Below are 25,883 nucleotides of genomic sequence, written 5' to 3'. Positions count from 1 at the left end.
TTTGTAAAATAGCCATTGAAGTAATACTGAGCAAATAGATTTTAACAATCCTTGTTGTTCAAAAGGCCGCAGACTTATTTTTCCTGATGAATTATTGTATACTTAATTTGTTATTCAACTTAGAAGGAATGCAATTTGTTGCTGATTGTGAAAGGTCATAGTATTTTATATTTCTTTCTGTTTTATTTGCTGATTAAATGTGATTAGATAGTTTATAATAAAGCTGCAATATACTATCCCACTGTACTATAATCGCAGAGTTAATGATCTTGACTCTTCCTGATAATGTATAACAATAATAACTATTAACAAAGTATTTTTATTTGAATATCATGGATGATTACTTAAAATTCATTGATGTTTGATCTTTGAGGTATATTTAATGCTATTAAGCAATAGTAAATTTTTTATCTTCATTTAACACTATATAGATTATTTATGAGAGACACAACAGCTATTGGAATAGCTGAATATTGTTCTAACAAAGTAACCAACACTTACAAAGGTAAGAAAAATGACATATTACAAGTATTGGGAAACTACTTGTTTCTGACCCTGTGTGATTGCTTTCCACTCAATTCTATTCCAAGAATAGAATTTCTGTGACACTCTGTCCATGCAGAGGGAGGATCTTACATAAGGGGTCTGTTAGTGAATCGCGGCAAGAGATAAGTCACATAATGGCTAAGAAATCCTAAATAAGATGGTATTGATGTTGGTGGTATTGGGTTAGGGTTGAATAGGAATATTAAGGAAACTAGGAATCTCCTGTAATGGCTTCTCTTCCCACCCCCTCACCATTACATCTGGTGTCCCCCAAGGATTATCCTTGGCCCCTTCCTATTTTTCATCTATTTGCTGACCCTCAGCGACATCAACCGAAGACACAATGTCAGGTTCCACATGTATGCTGATGATACCCAGCTCTAAGGCTTAACCATCTATCTCAATCCTTCCACTACCTCTGTTTTGTCAGACTGCTTGTCCAACATCCAGTCCTGGATGAGCAGAAATTTCCTCGGTTAAACAATGGGAAGATTGAAGCCATTGCCTTCGGCCCTAGTCACAAACTTCATTCCCTAGCCATCGATTGCGTCCCCCTTCCTGGACATTGTCTCAGGTTGAACTAGACAGTTCGCAACTTCGGCGTTCGAATTGACCCTGAGCTGAGCTTCCGACCCCATATCTTCTCTATCACAAAGGCCGCTTACTTCCACCTCCGTAACATTGCCCGTCTCCGTCTCTGTCTCAGCCCATCTGCTCCTCAAACCCTCATTCATGCTTTTGTTACCTCCAGACTTCACTGTTCCAATGCTCTCCTGGCCGGCCTCCCATCTTCCACCCTCTATACACTTGAGCTCATTCAAAACTGCCCATATCCTAATTCGCAGCAAATCCTGTTCACCCATCATCCCTGTGCTCGCTGACCAATATTGGATCCCGGTTCAGCAACGCCTCAATTTTAAAATTTTGATCATCCTTTTCAAATCCCTTCATGGTCTCGCCGCTCCCTATCTCTGTAACCTCCTCCTCCTATGTTCCTTCATCTCTGGCCTTGTGTGCAGCCTCACATCTATTGCCCCATCATTGGCGGTGGTGCCTTCAGCCAGCTAGGCCCTAAGCTCTGGAATTCCCTCCCCAAACTTCTTTGCCTCTCTACCTCTCGCTCCTCCTTTGTGACTTTTCTTATAACCTACCTCTTTGCCAAGCATTTGGTCACCTGTCCTAATGTCTCCTTCTTTGGCTCGGTGTCAATTTTTATCTAATTACGCTCCTATGAAGTGCCTTGGGATGTTTTACTACGTTAAAGGCTCTATGTAAATGCACGTTGTTGTTGTTGTTGTTGTTGTTGTTGGAGTGATAAGGATTTCTTGGTGCTGATTACAAAGAGACATGGGTGACCTTAGTGCATGGGTTAGCATGTCTACAAGACATTCTCTCATTCTACTTTATTTCTTGTTGGACCTAAAAGGGAGAGCGAGACAAAATTTACATGTCATTGTGTAAGCCAGGTTTAAATTTATAGAGCAGTTGGATGTTGGGTCTTGGATCTCAAGTAATCAATGGGCAGCTTTAACTGTAAACTCAAATAATTGTGTCATAGTCACTGCAGGTAAGAGTACTAATTTCACTCTTAAATTTAATGAAATGTTTCTCTAAATCTGTATTGGTCCATAAAATTGTAGTACCATATCTATGTATTAACTTCACCTGCAATTTTCCATTGGCTGGTACTACCACTCTTATTAAAATTCAGAGTTCACAAAACTTTGATCTGTAATATTTATAATATCATTGCTAAATTTATTGTTAATGGAGTACAGCTAATTAGATGCTGGAAATGGACATATTTACCTGCAGTGTTGGTGAGTTTTTCTCCATATCACCCCAGCTAAGAACCCATACTTGATCATGTGATTTGTCATAGTGAAGTTTCACTGGAACTGGATCAGTGGCTACAACCTGTAAAGGAGAATGGAATCAAATGAAGTGCTGTTGTGCAAACCATAAATTATTAATCATTTCCAAGATCTATAACTTACTAGAGAACTGAGAGGAATTTGTTATTATAGTTACAGTGCATTATTCAACACTAGATGAAGGAACAGTACTTTTTCCCCATCGAGTTACAGAGATCCAAGGATTGGTTTGTTTTTCCAATGTCTCAATGTTAAAAGCAGCTGGTTAATTAAGTACAACTAATCTGAACTAATGAGCATTTTCCTTAAGGTAGTGCACTAATGGCCAGCTGGGACTGCCAACACCACTCAAGAACACTATTTGGAGTGCTTCCACAAGCCTTGACTACGTACCACTATGATATTTTTGTTTCCTTGTATAACAGCCAGCTCTTAATGAGGACTGACTTTTGCTCAACAAAATAGTCATTTCTGTGCCGATGCAGGAATTGTAACTAAAATAAGACATAAGTCTCCACGTACGGAGGTCGAAAATGTAGATGTAAGGATCGATAAATAGTCTGAAGTTTCACCTTTGGAGTTTCAGGTGCAGTTTAACAGTACGTTTGGGATAAAGCCCACGTTGGAGTATATTGTACATGGTCTTTGGAAGGAACAGGCTTGGTGGATCAATTTATGTTTGCTCTATTCTTAATGTTCTTATAATTAAAGTTACAAATATTTCTATCTTTACATGATATTTAAAGGTATAAATTTTTTCTTTTGTCTTATTTTTGTTTTCATGTCAACTATGAGTCAATTCTTCAAAAAGATTTTTTCTGTCTCACATTGGCTCTTTAACAGCAATCAGAGAGAGGAAAGTGTTCAGCTGTTTGTCTAGGCTGGATTGTACCCAGGTCTTGGAAATGAAAGGACAGTGTTCATAATATTGCAATTAACATACATTTGTATTTATATCTCATTGTGCAACTTCAACAAATCAAATAATAATCATTTTTTAAAAAATTAACTCAATGGCACGTAGAAGTGATGTAACTTCACAGCATGGGAAATTTTTAAATGCAATAACAGCACCTTCAGCACAACAAACTGGTTTGCCACATTAAATCAATAATTAAACAAAAAGGAAGCCAGCCTTCAATTGTTGAAAATTGGACTATTTTTAATCTCATCATTGTTACAAGAACATTGAAATTTATTGTTATGGAAATTCAGAAACTAATTTATTTAAAAAACAAGGAGCAAAATGTTCACATTCTATTACTGTAATTATTTGAATGTGATTACATTCTGACAATTGCTTACAAATAGACCATGTAAAATGCCATTGTTATGTATGATATACTCATTTATTTTGAAGGGAAAACCAAAGCTATTAATTCTTGAAGAAATTTGGAATGAATTGTCTTTATTAAATAATTTGTAAAATAATACTGCCTGCTGTTCTGGAAGAACATTTGCTCTTAATGGTTCATTCTCCATAAAAAGCCTCCCTACTATGTCGATTCACACACAGGAATATTATTAACAGCTTTAGAAGAAAACGATTTGAAGACAATATCTGGCTTATGGGGGCGTTAATCTTCCTCAGCTTTCCTTCATTTAACTTTACAGAACAATGCTGGTTTTACTGAATTGCTGGTTTAGTTCTGTTTCACACTTCAGAGGTCCCATATTATACAAATGTTTTTTTAAAAATATAAATACTAATTCTGATCGCATCATGGACATTTTTTGAAAAAAAATCCTGTGGACTTGGAATTATGCTGTGTGAACGTTAGCCTAATGCATTTGCATGCATTTCTTTGCTGTTTTATTAAAGAAATTAACCTGTTTGGGTTAACATCTCTGTTAAAATAGCAGAGAAAGGAACTGCGTGCAAATATATTGTGCATTTATATGCTAATACACACACAGGGTAATTTTAAGGCCTTTGAAGCATCGTAGTGGAACTTCTACTTCTCATGTCCGTCATAAGCTCCCTGAACATGGATTATTTATCTCAGTCAGTGGGAGGATTATAAAACGTTCATTCTGATCCTTGTTTTTATTTCTATTTTCCAACTTCCAATTTCATTATGCAATTATTCCTAGTGTTCTATCTACATTTTCTACTCAAGGAGAAAAAAATCTCTAATGCGGATTTATCATACTTGATTCTGAAAAAAATGTTTACTTTTTATTTAACAAAGACTATTTTTTACTTATATGTGAACATAAGGAAATGTAATAAGAAAAGGCCATTTGGTTGATCAATGTTGCATCTTTCCATGGACTATGCAAGATTTTTATTGTCATGGGCTTTTCTTTTAATCTCTTAAGGGAAGTAAATAGATAACAAGTAGAAGGCACCAATCTCCCTGAAATATCTCCATAACCCAGAAGGTAAATTATTGAAAACTCCAGACTATCAAGTGACATTGCAATTTTCATTATTTAACCCTGACCAGTTGAATTTCACAGATGAGATTTCTATGATCCCAGCATCACTGAAACCAAAGCTATTCACAGAATATTTGCTGATCCATGTCCACATTTAACTTTACAGCCTTCAATCCTGTTCGTCAGCAAATACTCATCTATCTTGGAGCACTAACCACTTCTACTGGGAACCAATTCCTCACATATGAAACTCTGAGCAAACATTTTTTTCTTTAACCTAGTCAGTTTTGCTCTTGTGAACTGTAGTTCTGCAATCTATTTAAATTAAAGCAGCCTCCTTTCATCTACATTATCTAAACATTTAAAACCCTCTTCAATAATGTTTTACTCAATGAAAACAAGCTCAGTTCTGTAAGAGTCTCTTTATAGTTTGAAATCATCTTTGCAACACTTCTTTGAAACTTCTCCAATTCATGAATGTCCTTTTGAAAAGAGAGGTCCTTAAACCATACGCAGCTTTTCAAATGTGGCCTCACCAATGAGTTAGCCAGGTTTAAAACTGCATGTATATGTATGTATGTGTGTGTGTATGTATGCATGTATGTGTGTATATACATGTGTGTATGTGTGTATATATATGTATGTATGTGTGTGTATGTGTGTGTATATATATGTATGTATGTGTGTGTATATGTGTATATATATATATATATATCTATATATCGATGTATGTATTTGAGATGCATTCAGATACTTGCCTGGCTTTGTTGACAACAGTTTCAAATTGGCCAGATACTTTCAGTGAATTTTAAATAACTGCATGTGTGCATGCTTCATATTTCCTCTACCGATGTGCATAGCACTAGATTTATCCATATTAAATTCTATTTGCCAGTCCATAGCGTATGTAATTAATCCATCCATATCCCTTTAATTGTTATCAATCCCTCTAACACTATTCTCCAGGCTGCACACAGTTTTGGTCTCCTTATCAAAGGAAGGATATACTTGCCTTAGAGGTGGTGCAACTGAGGTTTACTGGATTAAAGCATGAGTTTATTTCAAAATAGAATTCATAGAATTTCACAGAATCTACAGCATAGATACAGGCCATTTGGCCCAATTGGTCAATGCCGATATTTATACGCCACATGAGCCTCCTCCCATTCTAATTACAACTTCCCATCCTGCCCCCATATCCCTCTAATTCCTTCTAATGCATCAAGCCTTCCCCTAAATGCATCAATTCTATCTGCTTCAACCACCCCATGTGGCAGCAAGTTCCATATTCGCACCACTCTCGTGTGAAGAAATTCCTCCTAAATTCTATATCTGATTGGTAAATGACTATCTTATATTTATGCCCCTTATTTCTGAGCTCACCCACAAATGGAAACAGCTTTTCTTCATCCACCCATTTGAACCCTTACATAATTTTAAAGACATCTATCAGATCTCCTCTTAGTCTTCTCTTTTCCAGAGAATGGAACTGCAGTCTTCTCAGTCTTTCCTGACAGTTGCATCCTCTCAAGTCTCCTAAGATCCCTGTTAATCTTATTTGTACCTTCTCCAGAGCTTCTATATCCTTTTTGTAATATGAGACCAGAACTGCACACAGTACTCCAAGTGTGGTCCAACCAAGGTTCGATATAAGTTTAACATCACCTCCCTGGTTTTGTATTCCATTTCTCTAAAAAGGAAACCCAGTAATTTGTTTGCACTCTTTATGGCCTTATCAACTTGTGCTGGTAATTTTAGTGGTTTATGTATCTGAATTTCTAGATTTCTTTGCTCGTTCTGGCATGGGTGGAGGATTGGTTATTGAACAGGAAGCAGAGAGTTGGGATAAATGGTTCATTTTTGGACTGGCAACCAGTAACCAGTGGTGTTCCACAGGGGTCGGTGCTGGGTCCCCAACTCTTTACAATCTATATTAACGATTTGGAGGAGGGGACCGAGTGCAACATATCAAAATTTGCAGATGATACAAAGATGGGAGGGAAAGTAGAGAGTGAGGAGGACATAAAAAACCTGCAGGGGGATATAGACAGGCTGGGTGAGTGGGCGGAGATTTGGCAGATGCAATACAATATTGGAAAATGTGAGGTTATGCACTTTGGCAGGAAAAATCAGAGAGCAAGTTATTATCTTAATGGCGAGAGACTGGAAAGTACTGCAGTACAAAGGGATCTGGGGGTCCTAGTGCAAGAAAATCAAAAAGTTGGTATGCAGGTGCAGCAGGTGATCAAGAAAGCCAACGGAATGTTGGCTTTTATTGCTAGGGGGATAGAATATAAAAACAGGGAGGTATTGCTGCAGTTATATAGGGTATTGGTGAGACCGCACCTGGAATACTGCATACAGTTTTGGTCTCCATACTTAAGAAAAGACATACTTGCTCTCGAGGCAGTACAAAGAAGGTTCACTCGGTTAATCCCGGGGATGAGGGGGCGGACATATGAGGAGAGGTTGAGTAGATTGGGACTCTACTCATTGGAGTTCAGAAGAATGAGAGGCGATCTTATTGAAACATATAAGATTGTGAAGGGTCTTGATCGGGTGGATGCAGTAAGGATGTTCCCAAAGATGGGTGAAACTAGAACTAGGGGGCATAATCTTAGAATAAGGGGCTGCTCTTTCAAAACTGAGATGAGGAGAAACTTCTTCACTCAGAGGGTGGTAGGTCTGTGGAATTTGCTGCCCCAGGAAGCTGTGGAAGCTACATCATTAGATAAATTTAAAACAGAAATAGACAGTTTCCTAGAAGTAAAGGGAATTAGGGGTTATGGGGAGCGGGCAGGAAATTGGACATGAAGCTGAGTTCGGATCGGTCAATGCCCTGTGGGTGGCGGAGAGGGCCTAGGGGCTGTGTGGCCGGGTCCTGCTCCTACTTCTTGTGTTCTTTAGATTTGTGGTTGGGATCAGATCAGCCATGATCTTATTGAATGGCGGAGCAGGCTCGAGGGGCCGATTGGCCTACTCCTGCTCCAATTTCTTATGTTCTTATGTTCTTATTTAATTTCTTACCCTCAAAGGAATAAGTGGCATCCTTATTCCTCTTACCAAACTATATTGAATTACATTTGCCATTTATCTGCCCACTTTGGAAGCCTATTTTGTCTGCCTGTATTTTGGTGCAGTCTGTCACACTATTAGCTATACTCTCCAGTTTGGGATCATCTGCAAATTTTGACACCAAACCTCCAAGTTTGGAGTCCAAATTATTTACTTATATGGTGATCAACAGTGGACCCAGTGTGGATCCCTGTGGGACACCACTTCCTACTTTCTGCTCGTCCGAGAAACGTCCCTTGAATCCTACCCTCTGTTTTCTATTTTGTAGCCACCTTTCAATCAATTCTGCTTCCTAGCTACTGACTCCATGCGGCCTGACCTTTGTTATGAGTCTCTTTTGTGGCACCTTATCAAAGGCCTTCTGAAATTCCATGTACACCACATCCGCTGCATTGCATTTGTCTACTCTTTCTGTAACTGCCTTTAAGAGATGAGGGGCAAGGAAGGAAATCAAATAGAAAATTGGAACAGAAAAAGAATTATGACTTCTTGATCATTTTTTTAAGCTTTATATTCATATCGTGGCTTCCTGGTTGGTCCGTGTTAATCACATGATATTACCTGATCAATTAGATCCCAGGATAATAGGAAAGAAACACACTGGACACACTCCCTTGCTACAGACAATGCCATAGGTGATCTATTAGCTTCTTCAAAACATATTTCAAATGTTTTTCTTTTTTTTTTATTCGTTCACGGGATGTGGGCGTCGCTGGCAAGGCCGGCATTTATTGCCCATCCCTAATTGCCCTCGAGAAGGTGGTGGTGAGCCGCCTTCTTGAACCGCTGCAGTCCGTGTGGTGACGGTTCTCCCACAGTGCTGTTAGGAAGGGAGTTCCAGGATTTTGACCCAGCGACAATGAAGGAACGGCGATATATTTCCAAGTCGGGATGGTGTGTGACTTGGAGGGGAACGTGCAGGTGGTGTTGTTCCCATGCGCCTGCTGCCCTTGTCCTTCTAGGTGGTAGAGGTCGCGGGTTTGGGAGGTGCTGTCGAAGAAGCCTTGGCGAGTTGCTGCAGTGCATCCTGTGGATGGTGCACACTGCAGCCACAGTGCGCCGGTGGTGAAGGGAGTGAATGTTTAGGGTGGTGGATGGGGTGCCAATCAAGCGGGCTGCTTTATCTTGGATGGTGTCGAGCTTCTTGAGTGTTGTTGGAGCTGCACTCATCCAGGCAAGTGGAGAGTATTCCATCACACTCCTGACTTGTGCCTTGTAGATGGTGGAAAGGCTTTGGGGAGTCAGGAGGTGAGTCACTCGCCGCAGAATACCCAGCCTCTGACCTGCTCTCGTAGCCACAGTATTTATATGGCTGGTCCAGTTAAGTTTCTGGTCAATGGTGACTCCCAGGATGTTGATGGTGGGGGATTCGGCGATGGTAATGCCGTTGAATGTCAAGGGGAGGTGGTTGGACTCTCTCTTGTTGGAGATGGTCATTGCCTGGCACTTATCTGGCGCGAATGTTACTTGCCACTTATCAGCCCAAGCCTGGATGTTGTCCAGGTCTTGCTGCATGCGGGCTCGGACTGCTTCATTATCTGAGGGGTTGCGAATGGAACTGAACACTGTGCAGTCATCAGCGAACATCCCCATTTCTGACCTTATGATGGAGGGAAGGTCATTGATGAAGCAGCTGAAGATGGTTGGGCCTAGGACACTGCCCTGAGGAACTCCTGCAGCAATGCCCTGGGGCTGAGATGCTTGGCCTCCAACAACCACTACCATCTTCCTTTGTGCTAGGTATGACTCCAGCCACTGGAGAGTTTTCCCCCTGATTCCCATGGACTTCAATTTTACTAGGGCTCCTTGGTGCCACACTCGGTCAAATGCTGCCTTGATGTCAAGGGCAGTCACTCTCACCTCACCTCTGGAATTCAGCTCTTTTGTCCATGTTTGGACCAAGGCTGTAATGAGGTCTGGAGCCGAGTGGTCCTGGCGGAACCCAAACTGAGCATCGGTGAGCAGGTTATTGGTGAGTAAGTGCCGCTTGATAGCACTGTCGACGACACCTTCCATCACTTTGCTGATGATTGAGAGTAGACTGATGGGGCGGTAATTGGCCGGATTGGATTTGTCCTGCTTTTTGTGGACAGGACATACCTGGGCAATTTTCCACATTGTCGGGTGGATGCCAGTGTTGTAGCTGTACTGGAACAGCTTGGCGAGAGGCGCAGCTAGTTCTGGAGCACAAGTCTTCAGCACTACAGCTGGGATGTTGTCGGGGCCCATAGCCTTTGCTGTATCCAGTGCACTCAGCTGTTTCTTGATATCACGTGGAGTGAATCGAATTGGCCGAAGACTGGCTTCCGTGATGGTGGGGATAACTGTTGCTAATGGCAACATTGGGAAGCTAACTTAGATGATTTACTGATCCCAACAGAGCAAGTGAGCTGAATTAACATGGACAATTATAATGCCGCAGTCGTGGGAACACCCCATGTTGTTTACTTTACTTCTGTTGAAATCAATTCAACTCGCTCACAGAGTCCAGTTCAGAAACTCTTGAAAGCTAGTTCTCCTGGGAGTTGAAATTTTTCTGTGTGCTAATTTTTGCACACTGATTAACACATTCATATTAAATTCCTGTGTGCTTGTTACAAATTTTTTGCTAGCCTTAGATAGATACTCAGGTTCAGCGGTGCTGGTCAGTTCATGTGTTCCCATACTGCCCAAGATCTATCATTGCATAGCCTGGGGATGTAACAACAGTATCTCCTTTTGATCAGAACTTGATATTGGTTCTTTCACATGTGCCCTCACATGCACCTTTTCAACCTTTCAGTACGTGGACTGAAAACACTTTAGTGAGATGAGGCCAGGCATGAATTGTTAAGCTGCTTTATTTTACAGACAGCAAGTAAATGTACAAAGTGACTGTTACAATCAAAACTCACTTACTGAACTTGGAACCTTTTCTTTATGAATAAGAAAACCTATGTTAAACCGTGAAACACTAACCTACATTCGGTCAATGGTCTCATTGTGCTGAGGCACTCTGGACACAAGTTACTAAAGCATTTGAATTGGGAAATGTGTGTATAACGGGGGATTTTAATTTCCTTGGCATTTAATAGTCCAATGGTGAGCCATCCAGCTGTGAGTGCAGGTCAGCTGAAAGATCTGTAGACATTATAAATTACTGATTTCTAATACAACATGTTAGTGAAGTAACTAGGGGTAATCGGGGGTTTGATTTTCTTTTTAGTAGTGATACTGATGGCTATTTGGGGAACACCTGGGCAACAATGACCACAACATAATTTGATTCAATTTCATCAGTTAAACAAAAGTTGCCAAGAATTTAATGCTGGTTCCAGATTTTAGTAGGGCTAAAATTTGCAAAAATGGCAAAGCACTTGAATCAGTGGATTGGAAGGGGAAATTACAAACATAGAAGAGAAGTGGAGTATCTTTAAAACCATTCTGATGCAAAAGGAAGCCATGTATGTTCCTAGAGTCAAAAGAGGGGTGCATAATAGAACAAAGCCAAAGTAGGTCATGTTAGACTTAAGTTAAAATATTTATACAGACTAAAATAAAATGGGGGTGAAGATAGAGAGGGGCAGGGCCATAAAGGGATTTTTAAAAAAATGAGAATTTTAAATTTGAGGCATTGGTGGACTGAGAGCCATGTAAATTATCGTGCACTGGAGTGATAGGTGAGCGGAACTTGGTGTGGGATAGGATAAGAGCAGCAGGGTTTTGGATGAGCTGAAGTTTATGGAGGGAGGAGGATGGGAGGCTGGCCAGGAGAGTATTGGAATAGTTGAGTCTGGAGGTCACAGCAGCACGGATGAAGGTTTCGGCAGCAGACGGGCTGAGGCAGGGGCAGAGACGGCCGATGTTCTGGAGGTGGAGGTAGGTGATCTTTGCGATGGAGAGGATACGGGTAGGAAATTTTGGTAGGCGTCAAGTAGAATGCCGAGGTTGTGAACAGTCTGGCTCAACCTGAAACAGTGGCCAGTCAGGGGGATGGAATCAGTGGTGAAGGTATGGAATTTGTGGCAGGGGCTGAAGGTGATGACTTCAGTCTTGCCAACGCTTAACTGGAGGAAATTACGGCTCATCCAGGACTGGATGTTAGACAAACAGTCTGACAACACAGAGGCAATGGACGGGTCAAGGAAGGTGATGGAGAGATAGAGCTGGTTGTCGTCGGGGTACATGTGGAACCTGATGCCACGTCTTTGGATGATGTCATCAAGGGGCAACATATAGATGAGGAATAGGAGGGGGTCAAGGATAAATCCTTGGGGACTTCAGAGGTAATGGTGTGGGAGCAGGAAGAGAAGCCATTGCTGGAGATGCTGTGGCTATGATTGCATAGGTAAGCGAGGACAGTCCTACAAAGCTGGACAATGAAGGAGAGGTATTAGAGTAGGAAGGTATGGCCGACCATGTCAAAGGCTGCAGAGAGGTTAAAATAAGAGGGATAGTACATCATGGTCACAGTCACAGAGGATGCCATTTGATAACAGAAGCTGCTATCAGAGTGGTGAAAATAGAGAAGGAAATAATGGACAACTGTTAGGAGCCAGAGGACGATAAAGGACTGTAGAGGGCCATTAAAGGACTCCTCAGGGCAGATTCAGATGAACACACAGCATATGGCAGAGGTTTTAAATGGCTACTTTGCATCAGTCTTGACTCCATTAGACTATGTTCAGTTGCCATTAATGCAATGTACAGTTGGCACTAAAGTTGTAAATGTCAAAATGGATGTTTCCTGGAAAAAATAAGGGACCTCAAATTAAACAGGGCTGCAGGTCATGATGGCATTCACCCAATGGTGGTCCAAGAGATAGGAGCTGTGCTAAATGACTTGCTTATATTTTTGTTAAACAGCTAATTAGGGTGAGGGATTCATCTAATGGACTGGTGGGAGGCTAATATTGTACCAATATTCAGAAAGAGCAGTGAGTCAGAACTGGGAAATTATGGCCGCATTAGCTTGACTTTGGTCAGAGGCAATTTACTAGAAGGGATCATTAGAGATACTGGGGTAGAATTTCCGCCAGATTGTGCTTATCAGTGCAATCCGGTCAAATCAGCGCAACAGATCAAGTGATTTCTATGTATACGTCCAGCGTAATTCGAGTTTCCGCAATCTTTTGCGCTGGTTCAAAAATCATTGCGGTGAAGCCGGCCTCGCCCACAAAACTGGCCACGCCCCCTGAACGAAATAATGAGGATGGCGAGTTTCTGCCGATTGTGCCCGCCTGTAGCCGCTCAAGGAGGGTCTTCAAATTAAACTAGTTTTCTTAGGCGCACAGACACTAGTAGGCACATTTTAAATGTTTTTACATATTAAGAAATATGTACAAAGAAACTGACTGGTGTACACCAATGAAAGCAGTAAATGGTTCAGCATAGTTTTATGAGTCATTTTCAGTGATTTAAAATCAGGTTATTTACAGGTGGAGGACAATTCATTCTTATTAAAAATGCTAATTTCTTGAGATAAACCATTTTCAGCTGTATTAATAAGACTGCACTAGGTTACCACTCTTAAAAACAGCTTAAATACATCAGTGAATATTTTTATTGCGAAGAGAAAAAGATAAATGATTACGCTATGTTAAGCTGCCGGATTGCGCTGGATCAAGGAAGATTTTATGTTTGTGATTATGCAAATGCATTTTTGCGGAAACTTGAAATGTGATCCAGCCGGTGTAATTTTCAGGCACAATTTGTGCCCAATTGCCGATTACGCCTAAAGCGGAAACTCTACCTCACTTTGTATGACCACCTGGACAGAAGGTTATTAGTGACTCTCAACATGGCTTCTGGTTGAATTTTCTGAGAAGGTTACTAGGTGGGTGGATGAAGGTAACCCAGTTTGACAAAGTGCCACACAATAAGTTAACTATAAGGTAGGGTCCTGTTGGAAATGAAGGCAGATCATGGGATGGATAAAGAATTGGCTGCATTCTCATAGGTAGAGGGTTGGTAACAATCATAGAATCATAGAACCATCCAGCACAGAAGGAGGCCATTCAGCCCATTGTGGCTGTGCCGGCTCTTTGAAAGAGGTATCTAATTAGTCCCATTCCCTTGCTCTTTCCATGCAAAGTTTTCCTTTTCAAGTATTTATCCGATTCCCTTTTGAAAGTTACTATTGAATCTGCTTCCACCACCCTTACATGATGTGGAGATGCCGGTGATGGACTGGGTTTGACAAATGTAAGGAATCTTACTACACCAGGTTATAGTCCAACAGTTTTATTTGAAAATCACAAGCTTTCGGAGGCTTTCTCCTTCGTCAGGTGAAGTGTGGGATTCCTTGAACGTTACCGCATTTATAGTCAGAGAACAATGCCTGGTGATTACAGATAATCTTTCCAACTGCCCGTTGTCAAGGCAATCAAAGTGTTCAGACAGAGAGACTTCACATACAGGACCACCGAATATACAATCGGCCAGAACAAAAGACAGAGAGAGAGAGAGAGAAACATCCGAAAGGAAGAGAAAGAGAGAGAATGACCCATTGTATTAAAAACAGATAACCCCACCAGCGAAAAAAAGTTATCTGTTTTTAATACAACGGGTCATTCTCTCTCTTTCTCTTCCTTTCGGATGTTTCTCTCTCTGTCTTTTGTTCTGGCCGTTTGTATATTCGGTGGTCCTGTATGTAAAGTCTCTCTGTCTGAACACTTTGATTGCCTTGACAACGGGCATAAGAACATAAGAACATAAGAAATTGGAGCAGGAGTAGGCCAATCGGCCCCTCGAGCCTGCTCCGCCATTCAATAAGATCATGGCTGATCTGATCCCAACCACAAATCTAAAGAACACAAGAAGTCAGAGCAGGACCCGGCCACATAGCCCCTGGGCCCTCTCCGCCACCCACAGGGCATTGACCGATCCGAACTCAGCTTCATGTCCAATTTCCTGCCCGCTCCCCATAACCCCTAATTCCCTTTACTTCTAGGAAACTGTCTATTTCTGTTTTAAATTTATCTAATGATGTAGCTTCCACAGCTTCCTGGGGCAGCAAATTCCACAGACCTACCACCCTCTGAGTGAAGAAGTTTCTCCTCATCTCAGTTTTGAAAGAGCAGCCCCTTATTCTAAGATTATGCCCCCTAGTTCTAGTTTCACCCATCTTTGGGAACATCCTTACTGCATCCACCCGATCAAGCCCCTTCACAATCTTATATGTTTCAATAAGATCGCCTCTCATTCTTCTGAACTCCAATGAGTAGAGTCCCAATCTACTCAACCTCTCCTCATATGTCCGCCCCCTCATCCCCGGGATTAACCGAGTGAACCTTCTTTGTACTGCCTCGAGAGCAAGTATGTCTTTTCTTAAGTATGGAGACCAAAACTGTATGCAGTATTCCAGGTGCGGTCTTACCAATACCTTATATAACTGCAGCAATACCTCCTTGTTTTTATATTCTATCCCCCTAGCAATAAAAGCCAACATTCCGTTGGCTTTCTTGATCACCTGCTGCACCTGCATACCAACTTTTTGATTTTCTTGCACTAGGACCCCCAGATCCCTTTGTACTGCAGTACTTTCCAGTCTCTCGCCATTAAGAAAATAACTTGCTCTCTGATTTTTCCTGCCAAAGTGCATAACCTCACATTTTCCAATATTATATTGCATCTGCCAAATCTCCGCCCACTCACCCAGCCTGTCTATATCCCCTTGCAGGTTTTTTATGTCCTCCTCACTCTCTACTTTCCCTCCCATCTTTGTATCATCTGCAAATTTTGATATGTTGCACTCGGTCCCCTCCTCCAAATCGTTAATATAGATTGTAAAGAGTTGGGGACCCAGCACCGACCCCTGTGGAACACCACTGGTTACTGGTTGCCAGTCCGAAAATGAACCATTTATCCCAACTCTCTGCTTCCTGTTCGATAACCAATCCTCCACCCATGCCAGAATATTACCCCCAATCCCGTGATTTTTTATCTTAAGTAATAATCTTTTATGTGGCACCTTGTCGAATGCCTTCTGGAAGTCTAAATACACTATGTCCACTGGTTCCCCTTTATCCACCCTATACGTTATATCCTCGAAGAACTCAAGCAAATTTGTCAGACATGACTTCCCCTTCATAAAGCCATGCTGACTTTGTCCTATTAAATTATGCTTATCTAAATGTTCCGTTACTGTCTCCTTAATAATAGACTCCAAAATTTTACCCACCACAGATGTTAAGCTAACTGGCCTATAATTTCCAGCCTTCTGCCTACTACCCTTTTTAAATAACGGTGTTACATTAGCAGTTTTCCAATCTGCCGGGACCTCTCCTGAGTCCAGGGAATTTTGGAAAACTATCACCAAAGCATCCACAATCCCTACTGCCACTTCCCTCAAGACCCTAGGATGGAAGCCATCAGGTCCAGGGGATTTATCCGCTTTGAGTCCCATTATTTTACTGAGTACCATCTCCTGAGTGATTTTAATCGTATTTAGCTCCTCCCCCCCGAGAGTCCCCTGTTTGTCCAGTGTTGGGATATTCTTAGTGTCCTCTACTGTAAAGACTGAAACAAAATATTTGTTCAGCATTTTTGCCATCTCCATGTTTCCCACCATTAATTTCCCGGTCTCATCCTCTAAGGGACCTATGTTTGCCTTAGCCACCCTTTTTCTTTTTATATAACTATAGAAACTCTTGCTATCTGTTTTTATATTTTTTGCTAATTTCTTTTCATAATCTAACTTCCCTTTCTTAATCAATCCTTTAGTTACTTTTTGCTGTCTTTTGAAGAATTCCCAATCTTCTATCCTCCCACTAAGTTTGGCTACCTTATATGTCCTTGTTTTTAGTCGGATACTATCCTTGATTTCTTTACTTAGCCACGGATGGCTGTCATTTCTTTTACACCCTTTTTTCCTCAGTGGAATATATTTATTTTGAAAGTTGTAAAATAACTCCCTAAATGAACACCACTGCTCATGTACCGTCTTACCCTTTAATCTATTTTCCCAGTCCACTTTAATCAATTCCGCTCTCATACCATCATAGTCTCCTTTATTCAAGCTCAGTACGCTTGTTTGAGAATCAACCTTCTCACCCTCTAATTGGATATGGAATTCAACCATGTTGTGGTCGCTCGTTCCAAGGGGATCCTTAACTAGGACATTATTAATTAATCCTGACTCATTACACAGGACCAGGTCCAAGGTTGCCTGCCCCCTTGTAGGATCAGTTACATACTGCTCAAGAAATCCATCCCTGATGCACTCAATGAACTCGTCCTCAAGGCTGCTCTGCCCAATTTGATTTGTCCAGTTAATATGATAATTAAAATCCCCCATAATTATGGCTGTTCCCTTATTACATGCCCCGACTATCTCCTGATTAATACTTCTTCCAGCAGAGTTGCAACTATTAGGAGGCCTATATACTACGCCCACTAATGTTTTTTTTCCCTTATTATTCCTTATCTCCACCCAAACTGTTTCATTATCTTGATGCTTTGTCCCAATATCATTTCTCTGTATTACAGTGATTCCTTCCTTTATTAACATAGCCACCCCACCTCCCCTTCCTTCCTGCCTGTCCTTCCTGATTGTTAAATACCCTGGCATATTTAATTCCCAGTCGTTGTCACCCTGCAGCCATGTTTCTGTAATGGCCACAAGATCATACCCATACGTAGTTATTTGTGCCGTTAACTCGTCCATTTTATTACGAATGCTACGTGCATTCAGATAAAGAACTTTCAAATCTGTTTTGTGACGCTTAGTTCCTGCTTTTTCCTTTTTTAACACTTTACCTATTACTCCATACCTTCTGTCCCTTCCTGTTACGCTTTCCTCTCTCTCCCTGCTCAGGTTCCCAACCCCCTGCCACTTTAGTTTAAAGTGGCAGGGGGTTTAGTTTAACGGGCAGTTGGAAAGATTATCTGTAATCACCAGGTATTGTTCTCTGAATATAAATGCGGTAACGTTCAAGGAATCCCGCACTTCACCTGACGAAGGAGAAAGCCTCCGAAAGCTTGTGATTTTCAAATAAAACTGTTGGACTATAACCTGGTGTTGTAAGATTCCTTACATTTGGCCACCCTTAGAGGCAGTGCATTCCAGATTACAACATTTGCATTGTGATAAAAATTCTCCTCATCACCCCTGGTAGTGGTTCTGTGTGGAGACTGGTTATGAGTGGAATCCCGCAGGGTTTGGTGTTAGGATCTTTGCTCTTCAATATTGATATTAATGATCTGGATGAAGGCATTGCGGGAATTGTTAGCTAGTTTGCAGATGACACAAAGATTTGTGTTGGTATTAGAACCTCGGAACAGAAAAAATAAGACTGCAGTCAGATCTAGATGCAATGGAGGAGTGGATACACTCCTGGCAGATGACATTTAATATAGATAATGTGGGTAGGGCTAATGCAAAGCATGTGCATACCATGCAGGACTCCAAACTAAAGTCTACTGTGCAGGAAAGAGACCTTGGTATCACAGTGCATGTGTCTCTAAAAGTTCACAACCAGTGATGCGAGGCTATAGTTAAAGGCTAGAATATTGGAATATGCTGCAAAGACGATCCAATAGAAAACAAAAAGCACTATAGTGTCCTTGTACAACGTCTTGGTTAGGCCTCATTTAGAGTACTGTGTCCAGTTTTGGTCCCGTCACATGGTGAATAATAGAGGCCCTGGAAAAGGTTCAAAGAGAGCCACTAGAATTATCTCTAATTTAAAAGTCCTTAGTTATCACAATAGGTTTAGAGAGGTGGGTGTTTTCACGTAGACTTCGAGGAGATTTGATTGAGGTATTTAAAATAATGATGCGAGTTGGCTGTGTCCGTGTAGATAGCTATTTGGCTTAGATAGGTTAGAGAGAAGCAGGGGACATGTGTAAAAGTTACATAACATAGAACTAGGTTAGATGTCACACACCATTCTGACTTGGACATATCATCGCCGTTCCTTCATCGTTGCTGGGTCAAACTCCCTACCTAACAGTATTGTGGCAGCAGCTTCACCACAAGGACTGCAGCTGTTCAAGAAGAAGGCCCACCACCTTCTCAAGGGCAACTAGGGATGAGCAATTATTGTTGGCATTGCCAGCAACGTCCACATCCTGAAAATGAATTTTAAAAAATGTTTCATGGTGGGCTAACTTAACTTTTCCTGGACAGCCTTCTGGTTCTGACCGGTCCTGAATTTAAGATGAGTGGGTTCACCATTGCTAGGCCAAGCTCCTTTTCTATAACTGGACTCACTTACCCCGTACATGGATTTTTCTCCCCTTTTTGTCTCTTCTGATCACAGGAAGTGGATGGGCTGACCCCCCAAAATCTTCCCTGCTTAGCGATTCGCCAGAAGGCCTGCCATACAAACTGGCTACCTCCTTCCCAAAAGTATATTCTCAGCAGACACTCATGCTGGGTTCAAATGAATGTGTCACGGTAATGACAAAGGGTCTGGAAGCTCAATGGGATATCTAAACTAAATCCCATTGTCTCAAGCACTCTGGATCCAAATCTACATTTCCTAGTTCTGCTGTTCTGTGAATTTAACCTCTTGGGAGGTACATCTAACTGAATAGTAGAATTTTTAACATAAATTACACCAAGATCCTCCCAAAGCGGCATATTCAGAAATCCTGAAAAGTGACAGTGCTATTTTAATGATGTTATTAACCTACTTAAAATAAATGGGTTGTACAACTTTGTTAGACTAGCAAACACAGGAATTTGACCCAAATGCATTAAAAGTAAGCACAAGGGAATTTCAACCCCCTGATATCATTAGCACTCAGTATTTAAACTAAATATACCTCAAAGGGAATAAAAAAATAAAAAGAAAGTTAAAGTTCATTATAATACCTTTTGCATTTTTTAAGCAATGCAGTTGTCAACAGAATATTGTGTCTACGCAAACTAATTAATATAATTATTATGCAAAACTAAGCATTATAAATTTACAGTATGTTTCTGCAAATATTTTATATGAAAAAGCAAATTCATACACCTTATTTGGTAAACTCAAAAGACATCTTTACGTGACATTCCAAGTTGTTCGTCGACCTTACATTTTATAAAGCCTTTAAATTAAAGATTATCAAAATCAATATAATTAATTTCCAATCAGGTGGGAAAAAATAATTAATTAATCCAACTAATTTTTATGCAAACATGTGTACTGTAAAGTAAACCATGTTTACGTTTTAAAGGCCAAAAACAACTTTTATTCACCATGGCTTAGCTTAACTAACCGAACAATGTAAAAGAAGTAATAAAGACCTGCACTGCTTTCTGGGACTGAATATCAACAATCAGCACTCTGTTCAGGTTTGGCTGTGTCACATAGATGTACTTGTCTTTGATGTTCACGGCAGTTGCCCAAATGCACCGCTGGACTGCTTCACCCTCAGCTTTGGGGCAGACTTCATCCTAAGCAACAATGCGGGGAAAAAATCATCAGTAACCAAATGATGCTGCTGTGAGGTGAAATTAGGTTCAGTTTCTATGTGATTGCATGAAAATCAAGGTAAACACAATAAATAATAAGGTTTAGAAAGTGCTTGGACAGCAGAGAAACGGTAGCAGGTACATTTTTATGCTCTTCCAAGAGGGCAGATTTTATGACTGTAAAATTTATATCATATTTAATGCGTGTTAAACTAACAAACCGTTTGTATTCTAATTTAAATTGTTAACAACCTACGGGGGGAGGGGTCAAAGCTGGGTCATAATTCTGTTAAGTTTAGTCATAAACAACAACACTAAAACAGATTATCTAGTCATTATCTCATTGCTGTTTGTGGGATATTGCTGTGTGCAAATTCGCTGCTGTGTTGCCTACATTACAATAGTGATTACACTTCAAAAGTACTTCATTAACTGTAAAGAGCTTTGAGACGTCCTGAGGTTGTGAAAGGCGCTATATAAGTGCAAGTTCTTTCTTTCTTTCTAATAATTAATGGAGCAATATATATTTTTAAATGTAAAACTATCTGTATTACCAAAGACTTTTAATAATCTACTGGCGAAGGATTGACTAAAAATTCTGATCTTTGCTATCAGTCAAGGTTTTCTGGGTGTTTTATTTTAAAACTGGGTAGATTAAATTGAAACATTTTCTTAACTTTTATATAATTATATTTTGAATTTGATGTACTAAGTTGAAAATTAGATCTTTAAATCTTTACTCTTATTTAATGTATGTTTACATTTTTGGTTGAGTTAGATGAAAAAGAGAGGGAGGAGGCTTGTGTGGAGCTTAAACACCGGCATAGACCAGTTGGGCCAAATGGCCTGTTTCTGTGCTGTAAATTCTATGTAATTCTATGTAGTTAGTGTCCTGCATTTTTATTTTTATATTCTGCTGAAAATTGATCCTAAACGCAGGAATTTCTTTTTCAGCCACATTGTTGTTGTTTGAAATTACCCTGCTAGGATACAAGTGCAATATTTATGCACAGTAGAAAGAAATTACATGGCAGGGTTATTGATCCATTAATATTTTCAATGTTCTCAGGCAGAAGAAGCATTACTACTTTAAGTGCTAAATGCAAATGGTGGCTTGAAATGAAAGCACACCACAAAAAAGTTAAACAACATAAGGAAAATATATTGACTAATGTACCACCATTTGTTTAGTCAACCAGTTAGAAAAGCTTAGTATAATTTTCTTTATCTCACTCAGCTAATGCATTAGCATCATAAAACCAGCAGAAATAGTGTAAAAAGTCTGAGCATTGATTTGAGTTTACTTATTCTTCGTATAATTAACACTGGAGAACAGAGAGGACGTTGAATAATTTAATAGTGGAGATAAAAAGAAAAATGAAATCAGTTCTGATTGAAGGGTCCCAACCAAATGTTCACCAGAGTGTGTATTTCCACCATATTCTGATTTTTTTACCAATGAATAATCTAACACTGAGACCAGTTTATTAATATTCATGTTCAATATTGGTGTTACCATTACCAAAAATATTTTTAATTGATACATTGCGGTGCTATATCAATACTAAAGCCTTAGAGCTCAAAGTTGGTTAAAGAGATGGACATCTAAACGCCAAGTATGCATAATCAAAATAATAAAATAAACTAACACATTTTCCTTAGGAAACAGCTGAGATGTCTTTAAGAAGCCTTATTAAATCAGACCAACATGTTTTGAAAGCACATGGTGGTGGATCTGGAGCCTTATTTTATATATTCAAAGGTGGATTGGTGGAGCTTTGTTAAGATTAAATCTGTAAACCCTTTCCATCACAGCCAAGGGCAAAATCCATTACTACCTCAAAAATAACACAATAAGACAATGACATTTACACAACTGCATGAAGAATGCACTTTTGCAATACTTATTGATGTGAATGCTATGCACATCCCTGTACAATTATCTATAGGTATACAATGTAGTAATATCCTGAATCTTTTATAAATTTTTCAAAAGCCCTTTCCCCATTTTTATCCCATTACCACACTTTTCCTGGGGGTAGTGGCTCATGGTGGGGTATAATTCCATGATTACTGGCGGCCCACGCCCAAGCAGACACTCTTCCTAAGCCAACTTGCACAGCAAGTATTGAATGGCTGCTTGACTGTTGGGGGCATCACAACTGGGCCCAATCTATTGTATTCTATGCCTGGAATTTCCATGGTTGGTGGTGGGGGGGGGTTGAAGTGAAAACTCCAAGATAAAGACATAAATGGCTAATATGGGTTTCCATTAATCTTCTGCCAAAATTACAATGATTGGGAGAACCCTGCCGAAATTCTCCCCCTGATGTCTATACCTGTGCACTTGGAAAATTATACAATTGCCACTGGCTAAATAAGCAAAGCCAGTGACTTAACCTGAGACTTTTCTGGTTTGTATGTCTCATAACCCCAACACAACAATATTTGATTTCAATCATTCCTATTCTTTCTTTTTAAAGTCAGTAATTTTGTATGCCATCAGTCCAGTAACATTTTCAATTCATTGCTAAACACCCGTGAATCAGTTGTGCAGTTCTATTCCTGATAGAGCTTGGACCTAAAGAACCCAACAAATAGTAGATAACTGTCGTACTAAATATGAAGTCACTAAAGAGAAAACACGATACAATGAACAAGCGCAAGCATGAATTCCAAAACATCAAATGTACAAAGATCACAGAATGCACCATGATACAATCTGACAACGCATCAAAATTGAATTTATATTTAAAGTTAAGTAAAGGCATTATCCAAAAGGTTTTCTGATTCTTGCAAAGGTTCTATGTGTTATCCGAGTTACACGGTCAATAGTTATCTACCAGGGAAAAATTGCACAGTTGCCATCTTAATAATATGGGGGAGATACTGTCAAATCCATTTCTTATTCTGCAGTTTGGAAAGGTGTCCTCAATCATTTCAAGTGATTTTTCTTTTTAAACTGTAGAACATTTATAAGATTGTAAAATATAAATTGTGCCATAAATCTTAGTGAAGTTATGACCACAAGTAAAGTTTGAAAATGTGAGACACACAGTGGCATATTAATCTAAAAAAAATCAATCTTAGAAAATGTATTCCATAAACTATGCACAATGAAAATCATGTTACATCAAGAGAATAAGAAATGTAGCAGCAGGAAGTAATTCTCCAAGTGGTGCAGTATCAGGGACATTTCTGAGAGTGGTGTGAATTGGCAATAGGGTTATACTGCTTATTTGCATCATTCTGAATCTGGAAAAGTGGAAACCCAAACATGCATGAGCAGACATGCATACATTTTGGTCCTCCAAATATTCCCCTCACCCCTCCCCAATCTTCCCCTTTACCCCACCCCAGTCTTCCAGTTTGGGTGGGCTAGATGGATCTTTGGTCCATCTAGCCCACCTATCCACAATATTTCCTCGGTACATTTCTAATAATCTTGAATACCATTTTTTTTATTCATTCATGGGATGTGGGCGTCGTGGGCAAAGCCAGCATTTATTGCCCATCCCTAATTGCCCTTGAGAAGGTGGTGGTGAGCCGCCTTCTTGAACCACTGCAGTCTGTGTGGTGAAGGTTCTCCCACAGTGCTGTTAGGAAGGGAGTTCCAGGATTTTGACCCAGCGACGATGAAGGAACGGCAATATATTTCCAAGTCGGGATGGTGTGTGACTTGGAGGGGAACGTGCAGGTGGTGTTGTTCCCATGTGCCTGATGCTCTTGTCCTTCTAGGTGGTAGAGGTCGCGGGTTTGGGAGGTGCTGTCGAAGAAAGCTTGGCAAGTTGCTGCACCGCATCCTGTGGATGGTACACACTGCAGCCGGTGGTGAAGGGAATGAATGTTTAGGGTGGTGGATGGGGTGCCAATCAAGCAGGCTGCTTTGTCCTGGATGGTGTCGAGCTTCTTGAGTGTTGTTGGAGCTGCACTCATCCAGGCAAGTGGAGAGTATTCCATCACACTCCTGACTTGTGCCTTGTAGATGGTAGAAAGGCTTTGGGAAGTCAGGAGGTGAGTCACTCGCCGCAGAATACCCAGCCTCTGACCTGCTCTTGTAGCCAAAGTATTTATATGGCTGGTCCAGTTAAGTTTCTGGTCAATGGTGACCCCCAGGGTGTCGCTGGTGGGGGATTCGGCGATGGTAATGCCGTTGAATATCAAGGGGAGGTGGTTAGACTCTCTCTTGTTGGAGATGGTCATTGCCTGGCACTTGTCTGGCGCAAATGTTACTTGCCACTTATGAGCCCAAAACTGGATGTTGTCCAGGTCTTGCTGCATGCGGGCTCGGACTGCTTCATTATTTAAGGGGTTGCGAATGGAACTGGACACTGCGCAATCATCAGCGGACATCCCCATTTCTGACCTTATGATGGAGGGAAGTTCATTGATGAAGCAGCTGAAGATGGTTGGGCCTAGGACACTGCCCTGAAGAACTCCTGCAGCAATGTCCTGGGGCTGAGATGATTGGCCTCCAACAACCACTACCATCTTCCTTTGTGCTAGGTATGACTCCAGCCACTGGAGGGTTTTCCCCCTGATTCCCATTGACTTCCATTTTACTTGGGCTCCTTGGTGCCACACTCGGTCAAATGCTGCCTTGATGTCAAGGGCAGTCACTCTCACCTCACCTCTGGAATTTAGCTCTTTTGTCCATGTTTGGACCAAGGCTGTAATGAGGTCTGGAGCCGAGTGGTCCTGGCGGAACCCAAACTGAGCATCGGTGAGCAGGTTATTGGTGAGTCAGTGCCGCTTGATAGCACTGTCGATGACACCTTCCATCACTTTGCTGATGATTGAGAGTAGACTGATGGGGCGGTAATTGGCCAGATTGGATTTGTCCTGCTTTTTGTGGACATTTATTGACAAGAACCTGTCTAGTTCCTTCTTTAAATCCATTAAGGCTTGTTGTGCCACCACCCGTACCGGCAATCTGTTCCACATACTTACCGCCTTTTTTGTAAAAGATTCCTCCTGCTTTTCCAATTTTCTTCTGTTATCCTTAATTTGTAAATATGATACCTTGTGCTTAAATTCTGTACAAGGCAGAAAAGCTTACTTGGATCCAATGGGGGTGATTTTAGGAGGCAATTGCGGGTGTGTTGGTGTGTTAAAGCCAGCGGGATGACAGTTAAAGAGCCAAATGTACCTCACCTAAGGCGCTTTATCTGTGACAGATTAAGTACATAGAACGATTTTTAACTTACCTGGGTGGCTTGCCCACTGCTTCTGATTCACGCCTGGTAAAACCAGGCGTAAAGGGTCGGATCAGGGAACAAGAAACTAAATAAATTAAATAAAAAACCATAGACGGAATTGAAAACACTAAATGAACCTACCTTTGCACCCTGCTCCGATGTCCGATGTCTCCCGCTTCACCCCCCTGATCCCCCCGATCTTCCCTCGTGCCCTCCCGATCTTCCCCCAACGTCCTCCTGATCTTCCCCGATGTACTCCCGATCTTCCCCTCTCTTCCCCTGGATCTTCCCCTCTCCCCCCCTGGATCTTCCCCTCTCCCCCCCCGATCTTCCCCTCCCCCCTGATCTTTCCTTCTCCCCCACCCCGATCTTTTCCTCTCTCCCCCCACCCTAGTCTTCCAGTCCAGCGCCGGATGACGTCTC

At 41.0% G+C, this 25,883-nt stretch overlaps 1 protein-coding gene across 1 annotated transcript in view; it reads right to left on the bottom strand.

Moving 5' to 3' along the window:
* fstl5 (follistatin-like 5) overlaps positions 1 to 25,883 on the bottom strand; it is a 724,566-nt gene that overhangs the window by 66,855 nt on the left and 631,828 nt on the right. The window contains exons 12-13 of the mRNA XM_067992568.1: positions 20,095 to 20,244; positions 2,356 to 2,463 (exon numbers count right to left, since the gene is read on the bottom strand). Coding sequence (XP_067848669.1) covers positions 2,356 to 2,463; positions 20,095 to 20,244 — 258 coding nt within the window. The remainder of the gene's footprint in view (positions 1 to 2,355; positions 2,464 to 20,094; positions 20,245 to 25,883) is intronic.

The sequence above is a fragment of the Heptranchias perlo genome, chromosome 1 (genome assembly GCF_035084215.1).
Source record: "Heptranchias perlo isolate sHepPer1 chromosome 1, sHepPer1.hap1, whole genome shotgun sequence".
NCBI classification, from domain to species: domain Eukaryota; kingdom Metazoa; phylum Chordata; class Chondrichthyes; order Hexanchiformes; family Hexanchidae; genus Heptranchias; species Heptranchias perlo.
The sequence above is the reverse complement of the archived record's forward strand: the minus strand, read 5'-3'. Positions and strand labels throughout refer to the sequence as shown.